General features: G+C 44.4%; 1 protein-coding gene across 1 annotated transcript in view; it reads right to left on the bottom strand.

Annotated features, from left to right (window-relative positions):
• Window positions 1–9,600: 9,600 nt before the first annotated feature.
• TRIP11 (thyroid hormone receptor interactor 11) overlaps window positions 9,601–25,231 on the bottom strand; it is a 54,876-nt gene continuing 39,245 nt past the window's right edge. The window contains exons 16-20 of the mRNA XM_040975147.1: window positions 14,765–14,846; window positions 13,778–13,892; window positions 13,261–13,377; window positions 12,112–12,253; window positions 9,601–9,931 (exon numbers count right to left, since the gene is read on the bottom strand). Of these exons, the coding sequence (XP_040831081.1) occupies window positions 9,714–9,931; window positions 12,112–12,253; window positions 13,261–13,377; window positions 13,778–13,892; window positions 14,765–14,846 (674 nt within the window). The 3' untranslated portion in view covers window positions 9,601–9,713. The remainder of the gene's footprint in view (window positions 9,932–12,111; window positions 12,254–13,260; window positions 13,378–13,777; window positions 13,893–14,764; window positions 14,847–25,231) is intronic.

Genomic DNA, 25,231 nt, shown 5'->3' with positions numbered 1-25,231 from the left:
AGGCCCCTTTCCCACCGCAGTGATGTTCCACATTCCCCTCCTGTTTCCATCCATTCCTCATTGTTCAGCATGTGTGTGCCTGTGCCAGGACCACTGTTATCTACTGTAACTTTTAAAATATGGGGTGAGGGCTCAGCGTTGTGGCATAGCAAGCCAAGCTGCTGCCTGCAGCACCAGCATCCCATGTGGGCACTGGTTCGTGTCCTGGCTGCTCTACTTCCTAAGCAGTTCCCTGCTCATGCACCTGGGAAAAGCAGCAGAGGATGGTCCAGATGCATGGGCCCCTGCCACCCACATGGGAGACCGGAAAGAAGCTCCTGACTTTGGTCTGGCCCATCACTGGTCACCGCAGTGGAGCAGTGGCCAGTGGATGAAGAGCTCTCTCCGTTGTTCTCCCTGTAACTCTTTCAAATGAACACATATATCTTTCAAAAAGTTAAAAAGCAAAGATAGCACGTGTGTGGCTATCTTGTAACCACGGCGGTTGCTCTACTCCTGCGATTTACTCTTCCCCAAATCCGCACTGGCTGCGCTGCTGCTATTTTTCCAGATATGGTCCAGAATGATATCCCCATGCTCCAAAATAACCCAGCTGAGTGTGGACTGGAGTTGTACTCACCTTTTCAAGTCCCATGGAGAGAATTCTCATTTCGTGAATGCGCGAGGCCTGTCCGTCTACTCAGCTTTTGTTCAGCCTGCATGAAGCTTCAGGAATCCCTTTACATGGACAAGCTCCCATCAAGTATTTAAAGCTTTTTAAGAACAGCTCTGAGAGTCTGGATTTTTGAAACCAGGCCAAGCAGAGTCTGGTTTCTTTGTTACTATCTGTGAAACCATAAGCTGACTCTACCCTCGTTTGCTTCCAGCTGTGAAAAGGTGGCAGCACCACAGTGTGGCGCTGTCGAGGAGACAGAGCTCACAGAACAGCAGGCAGGTGCTCACACACCAAGGCCAGGGCCCCTTGTCCCCTGCTGCTCACTATTTATTTTGTCTTATTTGAAAGGCTGAGAGACTGAGACAGAGACAGGTAGAGATCCCCTTCAGCTGCTTCATCTTGCAAATGCCTGCAGCTCCCAGAGCGGGCCAGGCCGAAGCCACATCACCCCCAGTGGCAGGGACTCAGCCACTTGGAGCATCACTTGCTGCCTCCAATGGGTGTACATTAGCAGGAAACTGGAGCTGGGCAGAGTCAGGGCCCAGCCCGGGCACTCTGCCATGGGATACTGGCATCTACATCAGCATTGCAATTGCTGTACCACATGCCCACTGGTTTACACCCCTCTGTTTTTCACTACCAGGCATTAATTTAGCCAATGGTACAAGGACATGTGCCCAGGCCAAAGCAGCACGCACACAGGGCTGGCTGCTTGGAGGAGGAGACTGAGTCCAGGACTGTGGAAGTCATTTACTGCAAGTCACTCATTTCATAAATGGGAGCACTCAGTCCAGGGCGAGTACCACACCCAGAACCAACACAGTCAGAGGCGGAACCAGGATTAGGCCTCAGGTCGGCCAACCTGTTCCAGGCTTCCTTCCTCGGGGACCATGGCCTTGCACAGAGTGAAACCATGTGAGCCTGTCAGGGCTCGCTGCACAGGCCTGGAGCCTGCAGTGCACTCAGCGACCTGGGGCAAACACCAGGGCTGGCCTTCCGGCTTGTTTGATCCGACTGGGGTTGGAACACAAGGGGTGGGCTCTGTATAGGAAACACCACCACGCTGCCATGAGGCCCGGCTTTGTGTTCTACGAACAGCGAACGGCTTCAATTTGCCACCGCTGTTCTGTTTTGGGGGACTGGGTTTCTGACACTTAGTATGGACTGAGGTTTGAGGCAAGCCTAATGTATCTACTATAACTGTCAAGTGGCATGATGCTCAATGACCTCATTTCCTATTTGTAATCCACATGAAATAGACCACATGAGTGGCTCCTAGATGACTGCATTTGCCAGACTAATAAAATTACCCCCCTCTAAGAGATGGAGGGGACAACGCCACCTGGCCGACTTCCAATTTTGCCAAAGAAAATGAAAAATACATATTGTTATTATATGCCATATCCTTGTATTTCATTGAAAAAGGGGGGGGCGGTGGAGGGGAGAGACAGGATTTCCTAACTTGAATGTTTGGTCCACATGAAACATCGCTGCTCTGACTTTCCTCATTTAGTAGTGGGCTGACGAAACCTTGACAGCCCTGCACGGCATGTGATAAACACATGCTCAGACACATGGTCAGCTCCGCTCCACTTCCAGGCTCACCCCTCCCCCAAGCCCTTCCTGGTTCTTTCCTTATACAAGCGTGGAAGAGCTCAAGGTGCCTTCACAAGCCAGCGTGTACCAGGGGCATGGAGAGCCTGCTGGGAGTCCAGGGGCCAGTTTTGTGATGCAGAGGGTTAAGCCACCACGTGTGGTTCTGGCATCCCCTAGTGTAGCACTGGTTTGATTCCTGGCTGTACCACTTCTCATCCAGCTCCTTGCTGAGGGACCTGGGAAAGCAGTGCAGGATGGCCCAAGTAATTTGAGCCCCACCACACATGTTAGAGACCTGGATGAAGCTCCAGGCTCTTGGCTTCTGCCTGTCCCAGTCCTGGCTCTTGCAGCCATTTGGGAAGTAAAGCAGTAAAGGAAGGGTCAGTCTACCTGTCTAGCAATCAATCAATCAATGTTTTTGTAAAAGCCCCCATAATAAGCCCTACTTCTGGAGATTTTGATTCTGTGCCTGTAGAGATTGGGGCAAAGACTGCTTTTTAGAAAATGCATAGGGCCTGGGCTAGGCTGTAGCCCCAACCAGCATGAGCTGGAATTGGGGGTGGGCCGGGCCCAACCAGGCTATAGCACCCACTGGCAAATGCTGAGGCAAGGCAGGCCATGCCAGACTGGGCCGCAGCACCCAACCAGCACACATAAGACCCAGGAAGGGAGAGGGTGAAGACTCTAAGGGGGCCTTCATGGGGCTCCCCTGCTGGACCACCACTCACACTGGTGAGCGTGAGTTGGGATGGAGCAGATCAGGCTGGGTAGGGCTACAACACCTGCTGGCCTCATGTGAGCTGCACTGGGGGAAAGCCAGGCTAGGTTGCATGTACGAGCCACAGGTCCAACTCTGCCTTTCAAACACATCATTTAAAAAATCTAACACTAAAAATTCACTTCAATGGAAGGAACTGCAGGATACACCTGAAGCAAACGTGCAAATGTTTCAGCTCTCACCTCATTCTTTTTAAGAAAGCAGCCTCTGCTTGCACTGAAGAACACGTTCCCTTTCCCTGTCCTCCAGGGCTGGGCTGACCGGTCCTTCTGGATGCCAGCTTCCAAGGTGACCCCTGTTAGCTGCGACACTCCCTCTGTTACCAAAAGGGATGGAGCACCTTTTGAGAATCTAAGGATATATAGGAAACAACTTCACCAAACTCTTCCTCTTAAGTTTACAGTCAACATATTTTCCAATCCCTGAGATTTAATTTGTGAGGGTCAAAAATAGTTCGCTCAAGTCAAAGAAAGTTGAGAAGTCAAAGAGTTGATAAGATTACTCTTGTAAAAACACTTAGATGAAAATGATGACAGTTAAAATATATAGTTAAAATAGAAATGATTAATTTCTTAACCCCAAAAGGACCAAAACAGGCGTGCACAGGAAGATTCCCTTTTCAGAGCCTGGACAGAAAGCAAACTGGAGGGTCAAATGTTCACCTTAAGTCACCCACTTATTAATAATCTGAAAAATTTTATCTCTAAGACAAATATTATTGCAATGTTAGTAGACTAATTTATTAGCTATCCTGAATTAGGACCGCAACCTGCTGTAAGAACCTTGGCTCTGTTGTTACTCACAGGACTGAGTCCCAGGGACAGGTCCAGGTCAGGATAGCAGCAGTTTATAGCCCGCGCACTCAGGTAGGGTAGAAGCCCTGACCTGAGGCTGCCGCGGAATGTGCCTCCTTCAGAAGCGCTTCATGCTACTTCCTTCTAGAAGCGCTTATCAGCCATTTCCCTCCTGTCTCCAGCGGCAACCAAGTCAGGGCCCCTAGCACTTGGCACAAGCCCCACCAGCATTCCTCTCATTCCTTCAATAACCTGGATTTGCGGTCGTCTCTCCCACTAGACCATGAACTTCCCTGCCCTCTCCTTCATTTTTCTAGCTGTCCAACTTCACAGAGCAGAATTCTGGCAACTTTCCTCGGCCCACCTCCACCTGCTAACGATGCTCTCCTCCCCCACTGCGGGGAAAGGCTCCTTCAGCTGGAGGCCACTTCCTCTCTGTGCAGGAAGGACCCATCACCAAGCCTGCTCCGGCTCTCCATCCATGCTGCATCCTCCCCGTGTCCATGCCCAAGTTGTTTGGCTTAAAGCAACTCTCCCTCCACCCGACCTGCCTCCTGTCTAGCTCTGCAACAGAGTTACCTGAGCACAGCTCCCTGTGACAACACCTGTGGGTGCTCACCATCAGCAGTGACGTGGCCTTTCTCCCACCATTCCACCTGAGCTGCTCCAGTCAATGCTGAGCACCTGCAGGCTCTTAACATCCGGGTCTTTCACCGACTCCTTCACCATATGCTTCTTCCCTCTCCTTCTCTCGATGGCACTCCAAACCCTGACATTCCCGCCACCTGTCTGGACCTGCGGGCTCCAGCCAACGTTCCCACTCATCTCATTCAACTTTCATTCATCTCGTGCACGTGTCCTCTGGCTCTTACAACCCCGTGAGATCACTGAGGTGGCTATGATTTTTCAGAGTTGAGAAAAAATGGGGCCCAGAGTCAAGGTGACTTTGAAAAGCTGCACAGGAGTCAGATGCCTGACACTCCGGTGTGGCTATTATTACGGCCTATGTTCCTACTAATGCTGCCACCGGCTAAACGGCAAAGACTAGGCAGGCTCCACATCGAGATAAGGACGCCTGCTGATGCACAGCATGCCTCTGAAGGAAGAAAGGTGGTTGCTGCAAAGCCTTCAGCTCTCCCGCACAGCGTCCAGTGTATAAGTAATATGTATGCATATATACACTAAGTTTCTGCTTAACCATCTAAACACAGGAGTGCAAGCGCGCTCCCACTCTGTAACCCATTTCCCGAATGGTCCCAGTGGCTGATGCTGGGCCAGGCCTGCTCTCCCACAGACAGCAGGGACCCAACAGCTAGTAGGTCTGTACTAGCAGGAAGCTGCAGTCATGTGTGGAAGCTGGGTACTGAACCCAGGTACTCTGGTGTGGCGTGTGGGCGTGTCACCCAGTGCACTAACTGCCAGGCCAGACGCCTATCCCCGGAATACCTTTTAAACTGCTCATGTTTAAAATTTCCAAGCATCCAGTGAGTCCTTGAAGACGTTAGCTTCAGTAGTTCATCAACCACTGCTGTAAACAACATGTGCAAGTCATCTTCCCCCTTCCAAAGAAAAATCTGCAGCTGTTAGGAAAAAATATATATATTTAGGACCCAGTGCATGGCCTAGCTGGTAAAATCCTCGCCTTGAACCTGCCATGATCCCATATGGGTGCCGGTTCTAATCCCGGTGGCTCCACTTCCCATCCAGCTCCCCGCCTGTGGCCTGGGAAAGCAGTGGAGGACGGCCCAAAACCTTGGGACCCTGCACCCATGTGGGAGACCTGAAGGAGGTTCCTGGCTCCTGGCTTCGGATCGGTGCAGCACTGGTTGTTGTGGTCAGTTGGAGAGTGAATCATTGGACGGAAGATCTTCCTGTCTCTCCTCCTCTGTATATCTCTTTGTAATAAAAATAAATAAATTATATATATATGTATACATGTAGTGAACAGACACTGCCGACCTACATAGACCACCTTCCTTTGTTTGGCCTTACAATGCTCCTGAGAAACTAAAGATGCGCTGGCTTTAGCTCTGTAAAACACAACCTAATGTTAAAAGATTGCTTTGGAATTTCTCCATATCTAGAGATTTCCCTAAAAACCAACAGAAAATTTACAATTTCTATTTAAGATTTATTTTTATGTATTTGATAGTCACAGTTGCAGAAAGAATTTTCCACCCCCAGAAGGCCAGACCGAGCTAAAGCCAGGAGTTTGTCTCAGTCTCCCACACGGGCGCCCCGGGGACCAAGCACTTGGGCCATCTGCTGCTGCTTTACCTAGGGAGCGGGCCTGGAAATGGAGCAGCCAAAATGCAACACCAACATGGGATGCCAGCACCACAGGCAGCAGCTTCACCTGCAGTGCCACAATGGCAGCTCCAAAAACGTATAATTTTTCAATAGAAAAATCTTAATAGGTTAAAAAATAAAGACTGACAAATAATTGCAAATACCAGAGCATTATAAGTATTAATATTTTTTTCCATAGGAATATACAAAATAAATATCACAACTCATTTGGAATTTACAAAATTAAGTTTCCATTGATGGGAGATGTTTTCAATACCTTGCCACATGAACAGCTTCAGTAGCTTGAGGGACCCGGTGCTGCACTGCCCTGGGACATTCTCCCCCAGCCCTGGTCCTTGCGGGCAGCAGGCTGAGGAGAAGGCTGCAGCCTCCATTTGGGGATTGGGGGCAGGGATAGTTAATGCTTTAAGTGATTCGTGCAAAAAAAAAAGCCATTCCCTTTTTCCTATGGTTTTGTTGTGCCTTTTAAAATTGAAATTTATATTTTAAATCAAGAATGGCAGGAACTAAACTCAAACCACCAAAAGATAAGCTATTATACCAAGGAAATCAAAACCCAATGCCTATGAAAATTGTGCTACAGCACAGGTCAACTAACTAGAGCTGACAATCATGAGGAATGTTGTGAACAGCTGGCGGCTCAGGCAGAATCCAACCCGATTCCGCTCACTCGGAGTGAACTCCACCATGACTGTGGCCGCAGCACCACACCAGGGCACTGCTGGGCTGGCTGAGGCTGCGAGCGGACCTCTAGGCTTCCTTGCCACCTAGGCAGGAAAGATTCCTCGAGCAGATGGCTCATCTCTGACACGACTCAGCTCCAGAAAACCATGAGTTCTGTCTGGTATGCGGGTCACTCGGCTCCAGCTTCAGTGACAGAGAAAGTATGTGGGTCCTAGAGTTCAGGACATTATTTGGGAGATACTGATTTCAATCGAGGCTTTGTAACAGCATACTCTGTGATATGTGGCTATGCAATCCATCTGCAACAGCTTCCAAACTGACGTGAAGCTCCGGGGTTGGTGCTAGGGTGGGGTGGGGTGGGGTGGGGTGGGGTCGGGGGGAGACAGGCTGTTCTGACCAGGGAAGGAATATTCAGAATGTCATAAAAGGCATTTCAAATATGACAATATACATTTCAAATATGATGACATATCCACCGTGTGCTTCCTTTACAAAATAAAAAACTTTCTGCATGTTCTCAAAATGAACATTTTTTTAACTTATAATCTAGTATTTCCGTTGCTCCACGCTGAAATAAAACTTCAGTGGTGAGCAGCAAATAATTCCGGACAGTCAGCGGGGCACCTTTGTAAGGAGCATATAGAACTCAGAGAGTGACACTCAGTCCCCACCCCACAAGGGTTTCACTTCTGATTCTTCAACTTTCGATACTGCGAAAGCCACATGATTCAGCCTAAACTTGGCTCCTGCCCGAGGCTGGCGGTCTGCAGCCCAAGTTCTCTCGCAGCGTGACGTGCTATGATGCGGTCGTGACGAGGCAGCGCCACCCTCGGCAGTGCACCGTGCTGCGGAGCCGGAACATCCAGGAGGCCCGGTGTGTCACCTGCCGCGGTGATCCACAGTGCCTTCCATGCGGCGGGTTTCAAAGCATATCACCCCATGTGAGCCAAGGGGCAGTCAACAGTTCCGACCCAGGATCTGCATGTCAGCTTCCCCACAAGGCTATGCAGCGATGGCTGACGGAGGTTTTAGCCAATGTCAGTACATGAGAAATATCCTGTTAGCCATGGCAAAGTGTACAGCCAGCCGCACTGAGTCGGTCACAGCCAGGCTGTTTACACATTTAGTCCTATTTTCACCTTTCCTTGCTTACAAAATGTTGCTATTTTAAAGGCATACTGAAATTCACAACATATGCAAGAAGTGTCTTTTTAAATGCACAACCTCAACAACCAACACAAATATGAACATCTTGATACAATTAAATTTCAAGTCAGGATTTTCTTATATCTGGCTCATGTAAAATTTAAATATATTCTTACTCTTTAAGTTCTGAACACCTGGCGTGGTGATGGGTCATCCTCAGGAAGCCCCTGACTGGGAGGGACCCTCCTGGCTCCTCCCCCTCCCTTGGTAGCAGCATCTCAGGCAGAGGCAGGAGGCATTCAATGCCACTGCTCACTGCAGGTGCACGCGTGTGGCTGCACAGCCCAATGCTGGGCTGAAAGCTCTGCCTTGCTGTGTGAGGAGACATGTGGCTTTGGACAGAAACCAGAGTCATTCACAAGAAGTGGTGCAGCCGCACCAGGGGAGTTTGCTGGGTGAAACCTGCTGAGAACACTTAGTGGCTGTCAGGGGCTCGGGGGGACCAAGCTGAGGGCTTGTGCTGATCACCAACAGCCAGCACAGGGAGGCTGCAATGGACGCATTCACAGCTGGAGCCAGGTACTGGTCTTTTTAAATGCACAGAACCAAGTGTACGCTCCCTCCCGGGCAGCGGAACCTCCCCAGACAGCCGAGCTGCAAGCCTGTTACTCACAGTGCCTCCGCTCTGTGCCCACACTGTGCACAGAAGCCACTGCTGCTATTAATGTCTCTCTGAGCTGCAACAGGTACATCACATTTCTCTTGCTTCAACCAGCTTGAGAGAAAGGAAATAAAAAGCTGATACACAGCTACCAGCATTTTGTCTTTTTAAAATGTTTGTAAATTAACATAAAACATGATAAAATATTTCTAGCTTAAATTAGGTCCAATTAGAGAAGTAAAAGAACAATTGTTCTTCAGACCCCTGTAATTTAATAATAGCATTTGGACGTTTTTATTGTACCTGGAGTTGGACAGCTCTAAATAATAAACCTCTTAAAGGGCACTTGGTGACAACAGACATCACATAGTGTTAGAAAGCCTTCTTCAAAGTGCTATGTGGTAAACAAACAAACAAAAAAGAAAACAAAGAGCAAAAAAAAAAACCAAAAAAACAAAACTCCCCCAAACAAAAAGAACAAGCAACAAAGAAAAAAACTAAAAAAACACAAATGAAAGGAGAAAAAACTAAAACAAAAAATAAGAAAATAACAAAAAAACTAAAAAACAAAAAAGAAAAAGTAAAACAAAAAATAAGAAAAAAACCTAAAAGACAAAAAACTAAAATGAAAGAAAAAAGCTAAATCAAAAAAGTAAAACAAAAAGTAAGAAAAAGCCTAAAGAAAAGAAAAAAACTAAAACACATACAAAAGAAAAAAACAAACAAAAAAATAAGAAAAAAAAAACTTAAAAAAACTAAAAAAACAAAAAGCTACAACAAAAAGAAAAGAAAAAACCAAAAAATAAAGAACAAAAAAAGAAACAAAGACCAAGCAAAAAATAAAACAAAAACTAAAAAACAAAAAAGAACAAAGGAAAAACAAAACAAAAAAGAAAAAAACTGAAACAAAAAAGAGTAAGAAGAAAAAATTAAACAAAAAAACCCTAAAAACAAAAAACTAAAACAAAAAGGAAAAACCCCCAAAAACAAAGAACAAAAAAAGAATGAACAAAACAGAAAAAAACACAAACAAAAAGAACAAACACAAACAGAAGGTATGCAGGCGCTCCTTTCGGTTTACAGAGAGCTCTACTGCTCTAACAGATTTTTTAACACAGCTCCAGCGCTGTCGTCTGGTGACACTGGCATCGGCGTAAATGTGGGCAACACGTCCGAAAGTGGCTTAAGGAGAAGGTGCTCGGGTCTGCCCAGGCCGAGTCCAGCAGGGCTAATAAGGGGCACAGCATCCGAACGGGTGGCCAAAAACGGATTCACGTCACTTCTACCAGACCTGGAATTTGCTGAATCTAAATGATAAAAGAGGGATAATTTGACCTCTCTTTACAAAGACACTGAAGTGAAACAACTCTCTTTATACAAGTTATTGTGAAGTTGATTCGTTTGCACAGAGAAGCATACATGAACACATACATGTAAATTATCATGCATTACAGCTTACTCCACCTTCATTGGGCTTTAACATTTTTTTTTTCTTTTTTAACATTCACCTATTTATTTGAAAGCTTTACAGAGAGAGAGAGAGAGAGAGAGAGAGAGAGAGAGAGAGAGAGAGAGAGATCTTCCATCTACTGTTTCATTCCCAAGACGGCTGCAATGGCCAGGGTTGAACCACGCCTAAACCAGTCAACGGTATTACAGTGGTAATAACAATTAGTACTAATATTAGCTTAACAACAACAAAATATATATATAGGGAATGTTCGCTTATAGTACTGTTATGTATCTGGCATCCTTCTATTTGAGTTCTTGGCTACCTGAGTTCTCTGTGAAGTTAGCCTGCACAACCAGTTTTTACTGGAAAAGGTTTTGCTTATGACCTAATGTCTGCCAGGGCACATTCTGCTCTATCTCCCCAGACCACCAAGAGCTTCAATGCCAGGAGACAAGCCTCTCTTTGGAGATGTCCACCTGGGCAATGGGAAATTCAAACAGCAGAGGCCTCCAACAGCAAAAGCAGCACCGGGGCCAAGTCATCGTACCTACTCCTTCAGCCCGGGGGCTCCCAAGCTGCACCTTGCTGTGCAACTTTCCCAAGTCTGGAAAAGCTTCGGTGTGACTTCCCACTCCAGGCTGAGACACTGAACTAGTTTTTCCTCTTGCAAAACCGGCCTCAGCTCAGACTACCTCTGGCTAGGGCTGATCACTGTCAATCAAGCCAGGCAGCAGAGGACAAAAGAAAGGAGCCAGGGAGGAAGGGAGATGAAGCGAGCGAAGGCGGACAGACCTTGCCATAGTGAACTTGACAATCTGCTTCGAGACGCCACAGAATCTAGTGCAACACCAAACAACTGCTTTCAGGATAGTAACACATCAAAAAAAGCTAGGAATTTTCACTAAATTTAGCAGCCCAATTTTTTTTTATCCCAATGCCAGATAAAATTTATCACTGTATCCTCTGTCAATGTTTAGAAGTATTGAAGGAATTTTGAAATTATCAGAATATGATTCTTTACTATTTTATCCAAATTTAAGTATTTGCCATGTGAAAGTAATACAAAGTATACAACATATACAAAGTTCCACTAACAAGCATCTTATTGAATATGTGGCTTTAGGGGCCAGCACTGTACTGGAGCAGGTTAAGCCCTCTCTTGCGAGGCTGGCATCTTATATGAGCACTGGGTCAATTCCCGGCTGCTCCACTTCCAACCCAGATCCCTGCTAATGTGCCCGGGAGAACAAGAGAGGATGACCTAAGTGCATGGACCCCTAATATCCCTGTAGGAGACCCAGATGGAGCGCCTGGCTCCTGGCTCCAGCCTGACCCAGCCCCAGAGGAATGCAAGTGTACACTCTTTTCTTTTTCTGTAATTCCATTTTTTAAATAAATAAATAAATCTTTTAAAAAACCATGAGAATTTCAGAAAAGACTTTCTAGTAAAGGATCAGTTTCAGTCTGATGGATTATCATTTAATTTCAACTCCAGCAATGTTACTGCATGGTTTTTGGGGAAATGAATATGACCAAGACCCGCCCGGTGCGGTGTGGTCCAACAACACGCACACGCAGACCTTTCAGCTGGGCAGGCTTCCACACGGCGTCCTCGGAGGCCGCAGCCGACAGACTGAGCTGTGCGTCTACGCAGCCTACTTGCAGGTCAAGGCTTAGTTACTGAGGGGAACACTCAGGATTTTCTGAGGGAGAAATAAGTTGCCTCAAACTATGAGCTTGAGCTGTTGATCAGGAGGAAGGCACGCAAGTGACCAAGCACAGGTTTAACCAGTTCACCACCACTTCCTCAACAGAAATTCAAAGTGGCTTCTGTAAAGGGAGAAGTGCTATTCTTCATGAAAAGGGAAAATACTTCACAGAATTTAAATTAATCTAAGCTAATTACTACAAAAATACATGGAAGCCAAATCTGGTATCTTGTTAGGATTTTAGGAGAAATAAACATCAATGCAAAGAATAATTGTGAACTAAACATTTCCATTTTTAAAATTGTAGAAAAGTAACTTAGTTTACCTTTAAGAGTTTCTGGCACACCTGTGCCCGGTCTTGTTCCCAGGGAACCTAGAGGTTTCATCTCATCAACAGAAAGTTTTGGTGGTGGAACGGATGGGTGTGATTCAGTTTCTAAAAATTTGACAAAAAGTTCTGAAAAAGACTAAAGAAAAATATTTTGGCTGTATTAGGATGTGAAAACTGTATTCTACACAACTAAGAGAATACACTAACTCATTTCATTACAAACTAAAAACTACTCATGCTGTTTGCTTCTTTTATAAATCAGCTTTATGAGTAACAGAAAATGTTGGCACTCTGGTTGAAACTGCCATTAACAAGATCCCAATCAGCTGGTCAACGCACTCCCAACAGCTGCCAGTCAGAATTAGCCTCCTGAAGACAGACACTCAGATTCCTTACCCTCACTAGTACTTATGACATGAAGTCTTAACCATTTAAATAACTATTTGCAAAAAACGAAAAATCAATAGACACAAACATCACAGATAATTTCCTGAAGTAAGATCAAATCAATAAATACACCAAGATCACCAATACCATTATTAGATTAAAATAACATACTAGAGATTTTATCTTTAAGTTTTATATCATCCAAGTCTTATCTTTTAACTACCTCTGGGTAAGTCATCTATTTTCAGCATCCTCCTTATTAACATAAAAGCAAACAACTGAATCTACTCAATGCAGTGACTATTTATCTAAAGCCTCCTGGAGCACCGGCACTGTGTTTTCATGTTCACCAAATGCTTTCTTCTGCCGACTGTAAACGGCAGCCACCTTGTCTGTGTGGTCTGCAGCTGTGTGCCCAACACTGAGAACATTCTGGTACACAGCCGGCACTCAGTTAAGGGTCACCGATTGGCTAAGTGACTTGGAATACACACATGAATGAAAGAAAGTCTCTATAAAAATGTCCCAGTTTATTAGCAAGACTGCCAGTAGTTAGCATGATCAAAAACAAAGACCTGGTTAACACTCTGAAAAATGGAAGTACTATATACAAACATGCAGAGACAACCTACATGCAACTAAATGATTGATACCCATCTTGTCGTCTGTCAGCTAATACTTCTTTGGGTCAGTTTCCAAAACTCCAAAATAAAAGGGTTCTATAAATTAGTCTGAAAAACCAGAAGCATGTCTTACGTTGTTTAGAACAGACTGCTGGTTCGGTCTTAGAGGTGTGTTGGGGACACTTTTTGATCCTCCTCCGAGCCACCCGCTCATCCATCTTGTAACGCCGCCTTGGTCTTCTTTAAACAACTGGAAGATTATTTTAAAACAGAAAACTATGATCAGTGCAAGAAAAGAACCGCTCCTACAAGATTTCAGATAGTAGCAAACCATGCTCTGCCCACCCCATTCCTACCAACTGTCTCCTACCGATAAAGGCTACAAATACCATCCCCTCCCCAAGCGTCACAGTACAGGTGTGGGACTGTCACATTTCAAAATCTCAGCATCCTCACACCACAAGTGGCTTTTAAGCTACAGAACAGTTAACACTAACATCATAGAAACTCAAAACCAGAAAACTCCACTTGTCCAACACAGTATGAAATGACCCCATTTCCACATGAACAAGAAAATCGTATTTGATAAAAACCATCCACAGTGAAAGAAAATGGTGCTGAGAAGGGCCAGGGCTGCCCAGTCACCTCACCTCATCCATCTCCTCTCTCTCCACGCCCAGAATGCTCCCCATCAAACGCAGCACTTCAGGCCGCCGACTTTTCGGGGTGTGAAAATGTCCAATGAAGAGGTTTCTCATCAATACTCTGCAACAAACAAGATGGGAACATCTCAGGCTAACTCAGCCTTGAGTGCACACATGAGAAAAGAGGAACACTGAGTTATACTCAAACAACTAAACATTTATCTTTATTTGAAAGGCAGATTTACACAGAGGAGGAGAGACAGAAAAAGATTTTCCATCTGTTGGTTTACTCCCTAGGTGGCGCCAGTAGCTGGAGTTAAGCTGATCAGAAGCCAGGAGCCAGGAGCTTCTTCCAGGTCCCCCATGCAGGTGCAGGGTCTCAAGGTTTTGGGCCGTCCTGTACAGCTTTCTCAGGCCACAGCCTGGAGCTGGATTGAAAGTGCAGCAGCTGACATGAATTGCTGTCCAGATGGGATCCCAGTGCTTGGCAAGGTGAGGATTAGCTAACTGAGCCATTGCACCAGGCCCACAATTAAATATTTAAACAGTAAACTTAAAATATATTTAAAGATTTATTATTTTTTTGATTGGAAAGGCAGATACACAAAGAGAAGGAGAGACAGAGAGGAAGGTCTTCCATCTCATCACTCTGTAAGAAAAAGGTTCCTTGGGGTGGGCACCGTGGGGCACTGGGTTGGGCTGGTGCTTAGGATGCCCTCCACCCCAGAACAGACTGCCAGTCTGAGTCAAGTGACAGCTTGCCAACAGTCAGCTGTAACCTGTGCGTGTGGCACAGATGGAGTCTCAGCTCCTGAATGTGGCCTGGCCCTGCCCTGGTGTGGGCATCTGGGGAACCAACCAACAGATGGAAGATCTCCCCTTCTCTTTCTGCCATTCTGCCTTTCAAATAAACAGGTCACTCTTCAAAGAAAAGGCCTTTAAAATGCAGTCACATGTAAATACTCAGAGTGAAGAGTAAAAGGCAAAGCATACTTATCCACTTTTCCGTCCGTGCTGTTTAACACATTCATCAATTTCTTTTGTACATCATCCAACATTTCTTGTTGAACCTGATCTGTATTAAAAGAAGTGAATAAAGACAGCCATTAATTGGTTAAAATAATCTGGTAAATATATGATGAAAGCTCCACCATTTTTTACTAAATGACTTAAAAAAAGCACTTATCCTAACAGGAACATTCTATTAGTCTCGTCTTCCCTTTAACTCAGGGAACATGGCTGATACAGAAATTACCTAGAAGCTAGGGTATGCATTAGTTCATTGTTTAACCCCTATAAATAACTGATTCTTTAACAGAACATCCAAAAAGCAAAAGAGGTTTTCATCTTCTTTCGAAACAAACAGCAGAGAGAGGCTTTTCAGCATGACTTCCCCGCGGGAAACATTCCAGAAGCACTCTTCTTTAACCAGAGCAAATGGAAAATCAACAGTTTCAGGCTTTCCTTTTTCTGTTTTCCTGGCTAGAGTCTGTTTTTGGTAAGCTAAGGGAATCGAACAGAGCACAGACCACGGCTCAAGACACAGCTGACACGGCACCATATTCCCAAGGAACAGTGAAACACAATTCAACATCACTGATCAAGTGACAGCTCATGGGTGGCTTAGAAGAATGTGTCATCTATGTCAATATTCTTAGCTTAAAAAAGTAAGCAAGAGTTGTAAAACCTTGGAAGAATAGCCACAATGTGAGTCACGGCAGCTGAAGAGTTTGGAATTATGGCCGGAGATTCTTTGGTCCTGCATTGCCCACACTGTGCTGTGCCCCAGTGCCACGGGTTCCTGGGCCGCAGGACTCTGAGGCGTGTGTGCATGGCGCTTACCCTGTTCCCTGAGCTGGGGACAGTCAGAGCTCAAGGAGACGCTTACTGACTTCACGCATGTCATCAGCTTTTACTCAGAAGGAAGTGGAGACTGCTAGGCCAGCAGAACACTGCCTTTCAGACCCAGCAACACTCGCATCGGAAGTCACCGGACTTCGACCTTGGTCTATAGCCTGCTCTGCGTGATGCCACAGTTCCCTAGTTCCCTCCTCAGATATGCAAGTTGGAAAAGCCTTTTCCCATGGACTGGCAGGTCACATTCTTGACAGTACTCTTTCCAGTTTCAAACTCATTTTGATGAAGTCTTCCGATGTAGTTTTTCTTTCACTATTTGTGCTTTCTGCATCTTAAGATGCTATTACCTAACCCAACAGCTGAACGATTCACTCCTATGTTCCAAGAAAGAGTTGTAACTCTCAAAGTCAGGTCTACAATTCATTTTGAATTAAATTTTGTACCTGGTATGAATCAGGGGGATAATTTTTTTTGCATGAGTTATTCAATTGTTCCTGCGACATTTGGAGACAAAACTAAGTTTTTGACTCTACTGTAAAAAAAAAAAATCAATTGACCATAAAAGTATGGTACATTCCTGGACTCAAGCCCCACTGTAAGAATTTTCCTGTTGCTGGGAAAGCTCTTTTGCAGCAGTTTTGGCTGCTAACTCCTATTCATTCCTCACGTCTCAGTTTCCTCCAAGTCTTCTGGAGCAGGCCAGGTTGGCCTGCTTTGCACTGCCGTTACGCCGTTACGTCCGGGGCAGCCCTTCTGTACAACACCCAAATGCTGATTTACAGGATTAAAAGCAAATATGAAATATCTAACATAACTGTTAGCAATAGTTTGTAGCTTTTCTAAATCACAAAAATCTCTAAATTGTCATTTAGAAGAATGTAATATGACATTCATATGATAGGCTAATCAGGCTATTTACCAAAATAAAGTTGGTGGCCATAATCATTAAGCCAGTTTGTGTTTGGAAAATCTACTAAAACTTTTCTGTCTTTCCTGTAAGGAATTTAAACTTGAATACAGAAAAGCACATGGAGAAGGATCAGAGAGAGAAAAGGAGGAGCAGCCGAGGTAAATTCTGGATGTGTGTGTGTTTACCCACTATGGGCACATGGCCCCAACTGGAGCTCTGCTAGAACCATGAGTCCATCCTGAACATAAACAGATCTCTTGAGTGTTCAGGGGAAGCATGGCCAGTGAGGAAGCCTCTCTCTCTGGTGGCTGGCTTGAAGTGTCTCTCAAGCCAGAGTGAGGCAGGGCAAGGTCTCCTCCGCCCTCCCTCCCTGCGCACAGCTGCAGAAAAGTGACAGAGACACAGGAGCCAAACTCCACTGCTCAGCCCTCCCTCTCAAGGAGCGCTCCCTTCTACTCCCCACTTTCCTCTAAAGTTAACAACTGCTACACTGATAACATGTCAAAATTACAATCTGGATATACTTGGATTATTTAAGATGCATCAAAGTTAATTTTACCTGCCTCTATGTTCCTTTTTTTTTAAATGTAGTCACTAAAAATTTAAAATGGGGCCCGGTGCGGTGGCGCAGTGGTTAAGGTCCTTGCCTTGCACGCCCGGGATCCCATATGGGCGCCGGTTCTAATCCCGGCAGCCCCGCTTCCCTTCCAGCTCACTGCCTGTGGCCCGGGAAAGCAGTCGAGCACGGCCCAAAAAGCTTTGGGACCCTGTACCCGCGTGGGAGATTTGGAAGAGGCTCCTGGCTTCGGATCGGCATAGCATCGGCCATTGGTGCTCACTTGGGGAGTGAATCATCGGACGGAAGATCTTCCTCTCTGTCTCTCCTCTCTGTATATCCTCCTTTCCAATAAAAAAATAATAAAAATAAATCTTTAAAAAAAATTTTAAACGAAACATGACTAATATTGTATTTCTAGAAAACAGTACAGTTTAGTGCTGCTAGGCTGTAGCACTGCAGGTCTCTCTTCTATGACACAACACAGAAGGATATGCTTCTTCAGAATAAAATTTACAGAATCAATTGTGATAAAAATTACTTCAGTCAAATAAGCGAGAAATGTTTTTCTGTATGAAAAATTGGTCAGAAGGTCAAACTACTTCAAAATTCAAATGAGGAATATTTTCTTGGGGATGGGGGAGGTGGGACACACCAAGAAGCCCCAGGGAGTTCTGTGCTCTCCTCCACAGGCCTGTCATATTCTGGATACTGTTTTGTGATAAGCTGGGAAGACGATTCTCATCATAAAGAAATGACAGGGGTTTGAGGAGACCGGCACATTCACCCTTAATTAGACATTGCACACCGCACACATGTGTTGAAACAATACATGGCCCCCTACAAATATATAGGAGTCTCAGGTAGTGGTTAAAATGTAAAACAAAATGTCTTCTTGATAGAGCTCATCAGGGCTTGGCTAATTCTCACCAAGATCTGCAGGGGCAGACTCCCGCCCAGCCCAAGGATGCCACTGTGACGCTGCACGCTCCTGGCTCCACCTGGCCACATCCTTGCCACTCTGGGCATCTGGGGAGTAAGTCAGAACTCTGCTTCATTTTTAAAAATAATCTTTTTCTTTTAAAAGGCCTATATAGCAGTGAGAAGGGCTGAAACTATACAGAAGGTCAAAATGACAAGACCAGTGTTTCTCACCCTACCAGAACGCAGTCAGGCCATGGAGCGATGCTGAGTGCCAAGGGCCGTTTCAGAGTCAAGTGCTGCTTTACACATATTCTGATATTTGAATTCAGGGACAAAAACCCCATCATTTAGGAAGGGGCCCGAGAGGATGGTCACTAACTCTGAGAGATGTGGAAAAGGACAAGCACCCACTTCAAAGGTCCCAGACTCCTCTCCAGGCATCCTCACCCCCCGAGGTTCCAATGATTTCACTGAAGAAAAAGAAGGCTAACAATTTGAAATCTGAACTGTATTTGCATGGGCAGGCAAAATACAGTTATTCAGAAATGGTTTTAATCCAAATATAGTATTGTTATGCAATAGTCTCACATGCCACAATAAAGAGGAGGCCATTTGGAGGGCAGCACTGAAGCCACAGAGATGGCATCCACTTGGGAACACGCCCTCTGACAGCAGGACACAGCGCGTCGTCCCGGAGACGCCAGTGGCGCTTCAGCACCTCATGGAAAATCAAAACTGAATACAAAAGCATAACTGACTGCTGGCAATCTGTACCTAGTGACAGCACTCTATAACAACAGTCTTCAAAGAACATCTTTAATCACTCACACTCCCTTACAAAGTCGTTAGGATGTTTCATGACTGAGCTCCCATGAACACAAGCCCCATACCTGGTTTACTCTACAGTCACTTTATACAAAGCAACAGTACTCATTCATTTGATTTCTGAAAATACTTAAAGAATTCATTTTTCGATATAATCCTGATAGAAGCTGGCATTGTGGAGCAGGTTAAGTCGCCACCTGTAACACCAGCATCCTTTATGGGCACTGGTTCAAGTCCCAGCTATTCCACTTCCAATCCAGCTCCCTGCTAATGCACTTAGGAAAGCTGTGGAGAACGACCCAAGTGGAAAATGACACCCATGCAGGAGACCTGTAGGAAACTCCTGGATCCTGCCTTCAGCCTAGCCCAGCCTTGGCCACAGCGGCCAACTGGAAGGTGAACCAGATGAAAGATCTCTCTGTCTCTCCTTCTCTCTCCCGAACTACTCCTTTCAAATAACTAATCCTTTAAAAATATAGCCCCAATCATTTCATATACGTCACTTTGGCTAATATTAATATTTTGTGAGTTTCCCTCCTCTATCTGCTTAGTTGTCATCTTTAAGAACCAAGGCAAAGGAGTCAACAGGAGTAAGAAGATCATAAGGCTCTCACTTAATGCTCCTGAAAAGTCAGTACATAAAGTGGGCTCTTTGTCCCCTTTGTATAAACTATCTAGAAGTAAATTTGAATCTAATAAATATTAAGATTAATACAAAGAACTTAAGCCTCTTCATTTAATTCAATACAACCAACACCAAAGCTGGATATTAGATGAGCTTTTATTACAGAATTTCAGCCTCTATAGCGTCACTTTAATATCAAATGATATCATTTTAAAATATATCATATCTGCTAGGTTCAATACCTATATTTTACTCCTAACTCCAATTTCCTGCTAAAGTATATCATGGGAAGCAGTGGCAATGCTTCAAGCAGTGGGGTTCTTTCATCTCACATGGGAGATCTGGCCAGTTTCACCAGCTCCAGCCCTAGGGGAGTGAGACAGGAGTGAAGAGCTCTTTCTCTGTGTGTGCCTTCTCATTCCTAAAATAATGTTATCCTATCTATTTGCAATTTGAATTTGATAGATGAAAGTTGGTTAAAAAGTTCATGGAAAATGTGTATTATGGAAACATCACATATAATTTCAAAATGTTTGGTACCAAAATAAACTTATTTTTAATTCCTTTTTTCGACCAATTTTTAAAATTTATATATTTATCTGAGAAGTAGAGACACCGAAGAGACAGCGACGGAGCAGAAGTTTGGATCTGCTGGCCCGCTATGCATACGCCTGCAGTGGTGCCCAGTTGGGGCAGAGCCAGAGCTGGCAGCTCAGTCCTAGTCTCCATGGGCAGCAGGACTCTAACCGTGTGGGGCATCGCTGCCACCTCCCTGCTCTGCGTTACCAGAGCTGCGTGCTGAACCTAGGCACTACAACACGGCACGTGAGCATCTAAGGCCTGGGGAAAGCTCCCCAAAGCCAACTGTCCAAATTCTACATTGGAAATGAATTCATAGTGAAAGAATTTTATTAATATAGTGTAATTTCATTACTTTGAATTCTTTAGATCACAATTTGTGATTAAAACAAGATAGGATGAGGTCTACTAGATTAAATAGACAGCTAATTGGAAATACTCTGTGTGAAAGAGATTTTGTATAAATATTTGTAATGTAACCAAGCCAAATCTATTTTTTCTCAATCCATTATTACACATCCAGATAATCTGTACTGTAACTTTTCATACAAAAAACTTTTTAAGGAGCTAATGGTATAGTTTATGCAGCATTTAATTCTATAAGATTTACATAGATCAGTCCTTTTCCCAAAAGAAAGGACTGCAGTTTTGCCAGCAAAAAGCAAAATCACGGCAATGTTTCCACTTAGTGCACGCTGTCATCACTGCTGAGAACACACTGATAAAGAAGGCTGGCAGAGAGCGAAGCCGCAGGGCCTACACTCAGCCCTCTCAGGGTTTCTACAGAAACTTCAATCAGCCATCATATTATAAACAAGCGAGATATTTCAAATAAAAATCCAAATTTTCATTGTCTCTCGAACATTGGGCAATGTTGGGCAACTGTGTGTAGCAGCCACTGGGAGGAGCTGAGAATTTGCTATCCTCCATACAAAACACTCTTCAATTCATGCAGGCCCCACATGGTCTCGCCTGCCGTTTCCCAGGATCATCCTGACCCGTTTACCACTTGCCTGTATGATTCCCCCACCCCCACCCACCCACCTAAGCGTTTCATTCCTCCATCCAGCGACCCATCCACATAGTACCTGTTCAGCAGCAGGCTGCATCAACACTTGCCACACCCACAGGCTTTGGCTATTGTCATTCAGTCACTTTGTCAGCCAATTTCCAGATTATGGCAGTTCGTTTCCCAGCAGTTCCCCAAGCATGCCTACCAGCACCCCAGCACACCTCTCACTAGCCCTGCTGCTCCACGCCACCGACACCACTTGGAGAGCCCTCTCCTGAGACAGTGTGTTACCCCTACCCGCTCCCATCAGCTGTCTCCATGATTCAGAAGGCAGGGCCCTTGTGGCCTATGCCTGCCTGCCTCCTTTAGGGTTGGGGTACAGCAGCTAATAGAGCAAAACAACCCTTGATTTTCTCTGGGATAGGAAATAGCTGGGAAGGGCAACAAAAACAATTTATGTTCTGAAATATTCATCCATCCATGAAGAAATGAAAAGTTCACAAAATACATGAAATCAAAACATTCTCTTTACTATGTAATTTATTTTTTCCTTTAGAGAATTTTTGAAAATTTTCAATTTCTAAAACATGGTTTAGATATTAATATTCGGGAAATATTTTAAAAATAAAGTTTTCCAGTTGAGAAAGAGTTTATTTACCTAGCTGATACACACTTTTTCTTCATTCAAATTTTGGCACGGTCTAGTGTACCCAGATGTTTCTATCATCACAAGTAACTTTTTAACCATTTATGGCAATTCAGAAAACTGCATCTGGTACTTCTTATATGTTTCCTCCAAAATCACCACTTCTGCCAAAAATATCTATTAAAAAATCCCTCAAAAGACTTGGGTAACAAAGCGTCTGGGAATGTATTTGGCCTATGTTCAACAGGACATTATATGTTTTCTTGTATAAATCATGTTCTGGAAAATGGAATGTCTTTATTTAAAATAAAAACTCTACTATCCAGCACTGTAAAGGTAGTTCCATGAAAAACATTTTAAGTTCTTTTTATACTTCTAGTTCTAAAATGTCTTTGGGCTTCATATTACAGCAGATTTTACTGGGACTGATTTTATACATTATTCTACATTTTTTTTTCCCCAAAAGAACTACTCTGTGGAAACTTTCCATTCTTAATCATAGATTTTTCAAAAAGCAATCACTAAATAATTTTTTACAAAAAAACAAGTGACAAGGTTCTTTAAGATACAGATACAAATCAGCAGACCAAGATTTTATAACTAAATCGGAATTGTGTATGAAAAGGTATTTTTCTTTGCAGACCATGATATTCACCACTTATGACTATAAATTGCATTTTCTTATCAATAACAATTTCACAAAAACTCTCAATAACTCAGAATTGTTCATGGAAGACATCACACTGTGTCACGGACCTGCGTGGGAAGGTCTCGGCACGGGGGAAGCAGCCTGTGTCTCAGGAAGGACGTGGGCACGCTGACGAGGAAGAGGACAGCGGCCACGGCCCTGCTGCATGCCAGCAGGACTCACCACAGCACCCGGAGGGCTTACAGACTGCTCTCCTCCTTTTTTTGCTCATCGAGGAGGAGATGGCTTTCATTCTATTTTTTAAAAGATGTATTTAGGGGCCCGGCGCGGTGGCGCAAGTGGTTAAGTCCTCGCCTTGCACGCCCGGGATCCCATATGGGCGCCGGTTCTAATCCCGGCAGCCCCGCTTCCCTTCCAGCTCCCTGCCTGTGGCCTGGGAAAGCAGCAGAGGACGGCCCAAAGCCTTGGGACACTGCGCCCGCGTGGGAGACCCGGAGGAGGCTCCTGGCTTCGGACCGGCATAGTATCGGCCCGTTGCGGCTCACTTGGGGAGTGAATCATCGGACGGAAGATCTTCCTCTCTGTCTCTCCTCTCTGTATATCCGCCTTTCCAATAAAAAATAATAAAAAAATAAATCTTTAAAAGATGTATTTATTTATTATTTGAAAGGCAGAGTTACAGAGAGAGGAGAGAAACAGAAATCTTCCACTCACTGGTTCGCTCCCCAAGTGGCTGCAATGGCCAGAGCTGAGTTGATCCAAAGTTGGGAGCCGGGAGTTTCTTCTCTGCTAGTGACATGGGTACAGGGACTCAAACAGCTGGTATATATCAAACTGGTGTGTTCATATGGGACGCTGGCCCCCGTAGGTGCTTAATACGCATGCCATGAAGCTGGTCCCTAAACAGTTTTAAACTTGTAGCTGAAAGCCTACCTCTGGCATACAGTTCTACTGAACTTTCTTTCCTTCAATAAATGTCACAGGAGAACTCAATGAAATTCCAGAGGAATTAAAAAAGTACTATCTTATTTTTTTTAAAGATTTATTTATTTTTTATTACAAAGTCAGATATACAGAGAGGAGCATCTTCCATCGGATGGCTCACTCCCCAATCGACCACAATGGCCGGTGCAGGAACCTCTTCCTGGTCTCCCACATTGGTGCAGGGTCCCAAGGCTTTAGGCTGTCCTCCACGGCTTTCCCAGGCCACATGCAGGGAGCTGGATGGGAAGTGGAGCTGCCGGGATTAGAACTGGCACCCATATGGGATCATGGCAGGTTCAAGGTAAGGACTTTAACTACTAGGCCACAATACCAGGCCCAAAAAAGTACTATCTTAAATTACTAATCCACAATGTAGCTAAGCCACATGTCATTTCTTTTTTCTTTTCCAAATGACTTTTTTAAACAAATTATATATATATAAATTATATATATATATACAAATATATATATAATTTGACTTTCAGCTCTGCTTCTGTTGCAACTCCCTGCTAATGTGCACCCTGAGAAGCATCACCCGCTGGCTCCAGTGCTCAGGTGTCTGCAACCCACATGACAGACTGGATGAAAGTCCAGGTTCCTAGCTTCTGCCTGAACCAGACATAGCTATTGTAGACATCTGAGGAATGAACCAGTAAATAGAAGATTTATCTATCTCTCTGCTCTTAAAAAAAAAAAAAGAAAGAAAAAAGAAAAGAAAAAGGAAGGAGTTAGTGTCATGGCATAACAGGTTAAGCTGCCACCTGTAATGCTGGCATCCCATAGGGTTTGAGTCCTGACTGCTCCACTTCTGATCGAGCTCCCCTAATGCACCTGGGAAAGCAACAGAGGATAGCCCAAGTCTTTGGGTCCCTGCACCCATAGAGGAGACCCAGATGAAGTTCCTGGCTTTAGTCTGGCCTGGGGAGTGAAACAGTGGATAGAAGATTCATCTCTCCTTTAACTCTGCCTTTTAAATAAGTAAACAGATCAATCAACAAATAAAAACACAACTAGTCTCAAACAGCTCTTAACATGACACCAGTCGCTTCTCATTAAGTACTTAACCCTGGCCAGGCATCCAGCCTCATCCTTTGAATACAAGGCCTGCAGATATGCTCAATCCACAGCCACAGCTGCAGACACAACACTCACTTCCAGAGGCTGACATCAATCAAATGCTTCAACACTGGGCTCACACACAATAGTTCTCTTTTCACAGGTCTGACCAATCGGAATCACCACATCTCTGGTAGCAATGACATCAGCAGCCATTGTGAATAAAATACTTTTTTCTAAAGTGAGTTTCCTAATATTGTTTAAATGTTGAAACAGTGTATCAACTAATCATTAGACTACAGATACTCAGAAACAAAACAATACTTTGCCTCTATAACTTAAATCACTATGTACTTTCTTGCATCAAAAGCCAATCTGTCTTTTTCAAATTTGTTTCTCCTGGCAAATATTTTGGCTGTCTGGCCAAGTTTTGTGTTAAAAATAAAGTACAGTATTACAACATCAATCAACATTTAAAGCACTTAATGATCCAGGAAAGAAAATATACAAGAGTTCTTTTGAAACAATCAGGGCAATCAAATTTTTGTTTATGTTATCAAATCAAAAGTGCAGCTTTGAGAAACAAAATCACATTTGTGTTTGGAGATATAAAAGTGATACCAAACACTTAGCTAATGTAAGGAAACAGACCACTGAGAAGCCACAGCAGAACCAACTGCCTCTTCATTCCCCTTCCTGTCTGGGCAGTACTGGCTTCCTGCCTGCCATTTCAAACACCAGTTGTACAAGCATAATTCCAGATTTTTCTCTAGCTCATAGTGAGTGCTCCAGATGAACCCTATGTATTTATGATAAATAATAACTGCGATTTTTTTT

The sequence above is a fragment of the Ochotona curzoniae genome, unplaced genomic scaffold, assembly GCF_017591425.1.
Source record: "Ochotona curzoniae isolate NIBS_2020 unplaced genomic scaffold, NIBS_Ocur_1.0 contig_2688, whole genome shotgun sequence".
Classification (NCBI taxonomy): Eukaryota; Metazoa; Chordata; class Mammalia; order Lagomorpha; family Ochotonidae; genus Ochotona; species Ochotona curzoniae.
Note: the sequence above shows the minus strand (reverse complement) of the source record. Positions and strands in the feature narration are given on the sequence as shown.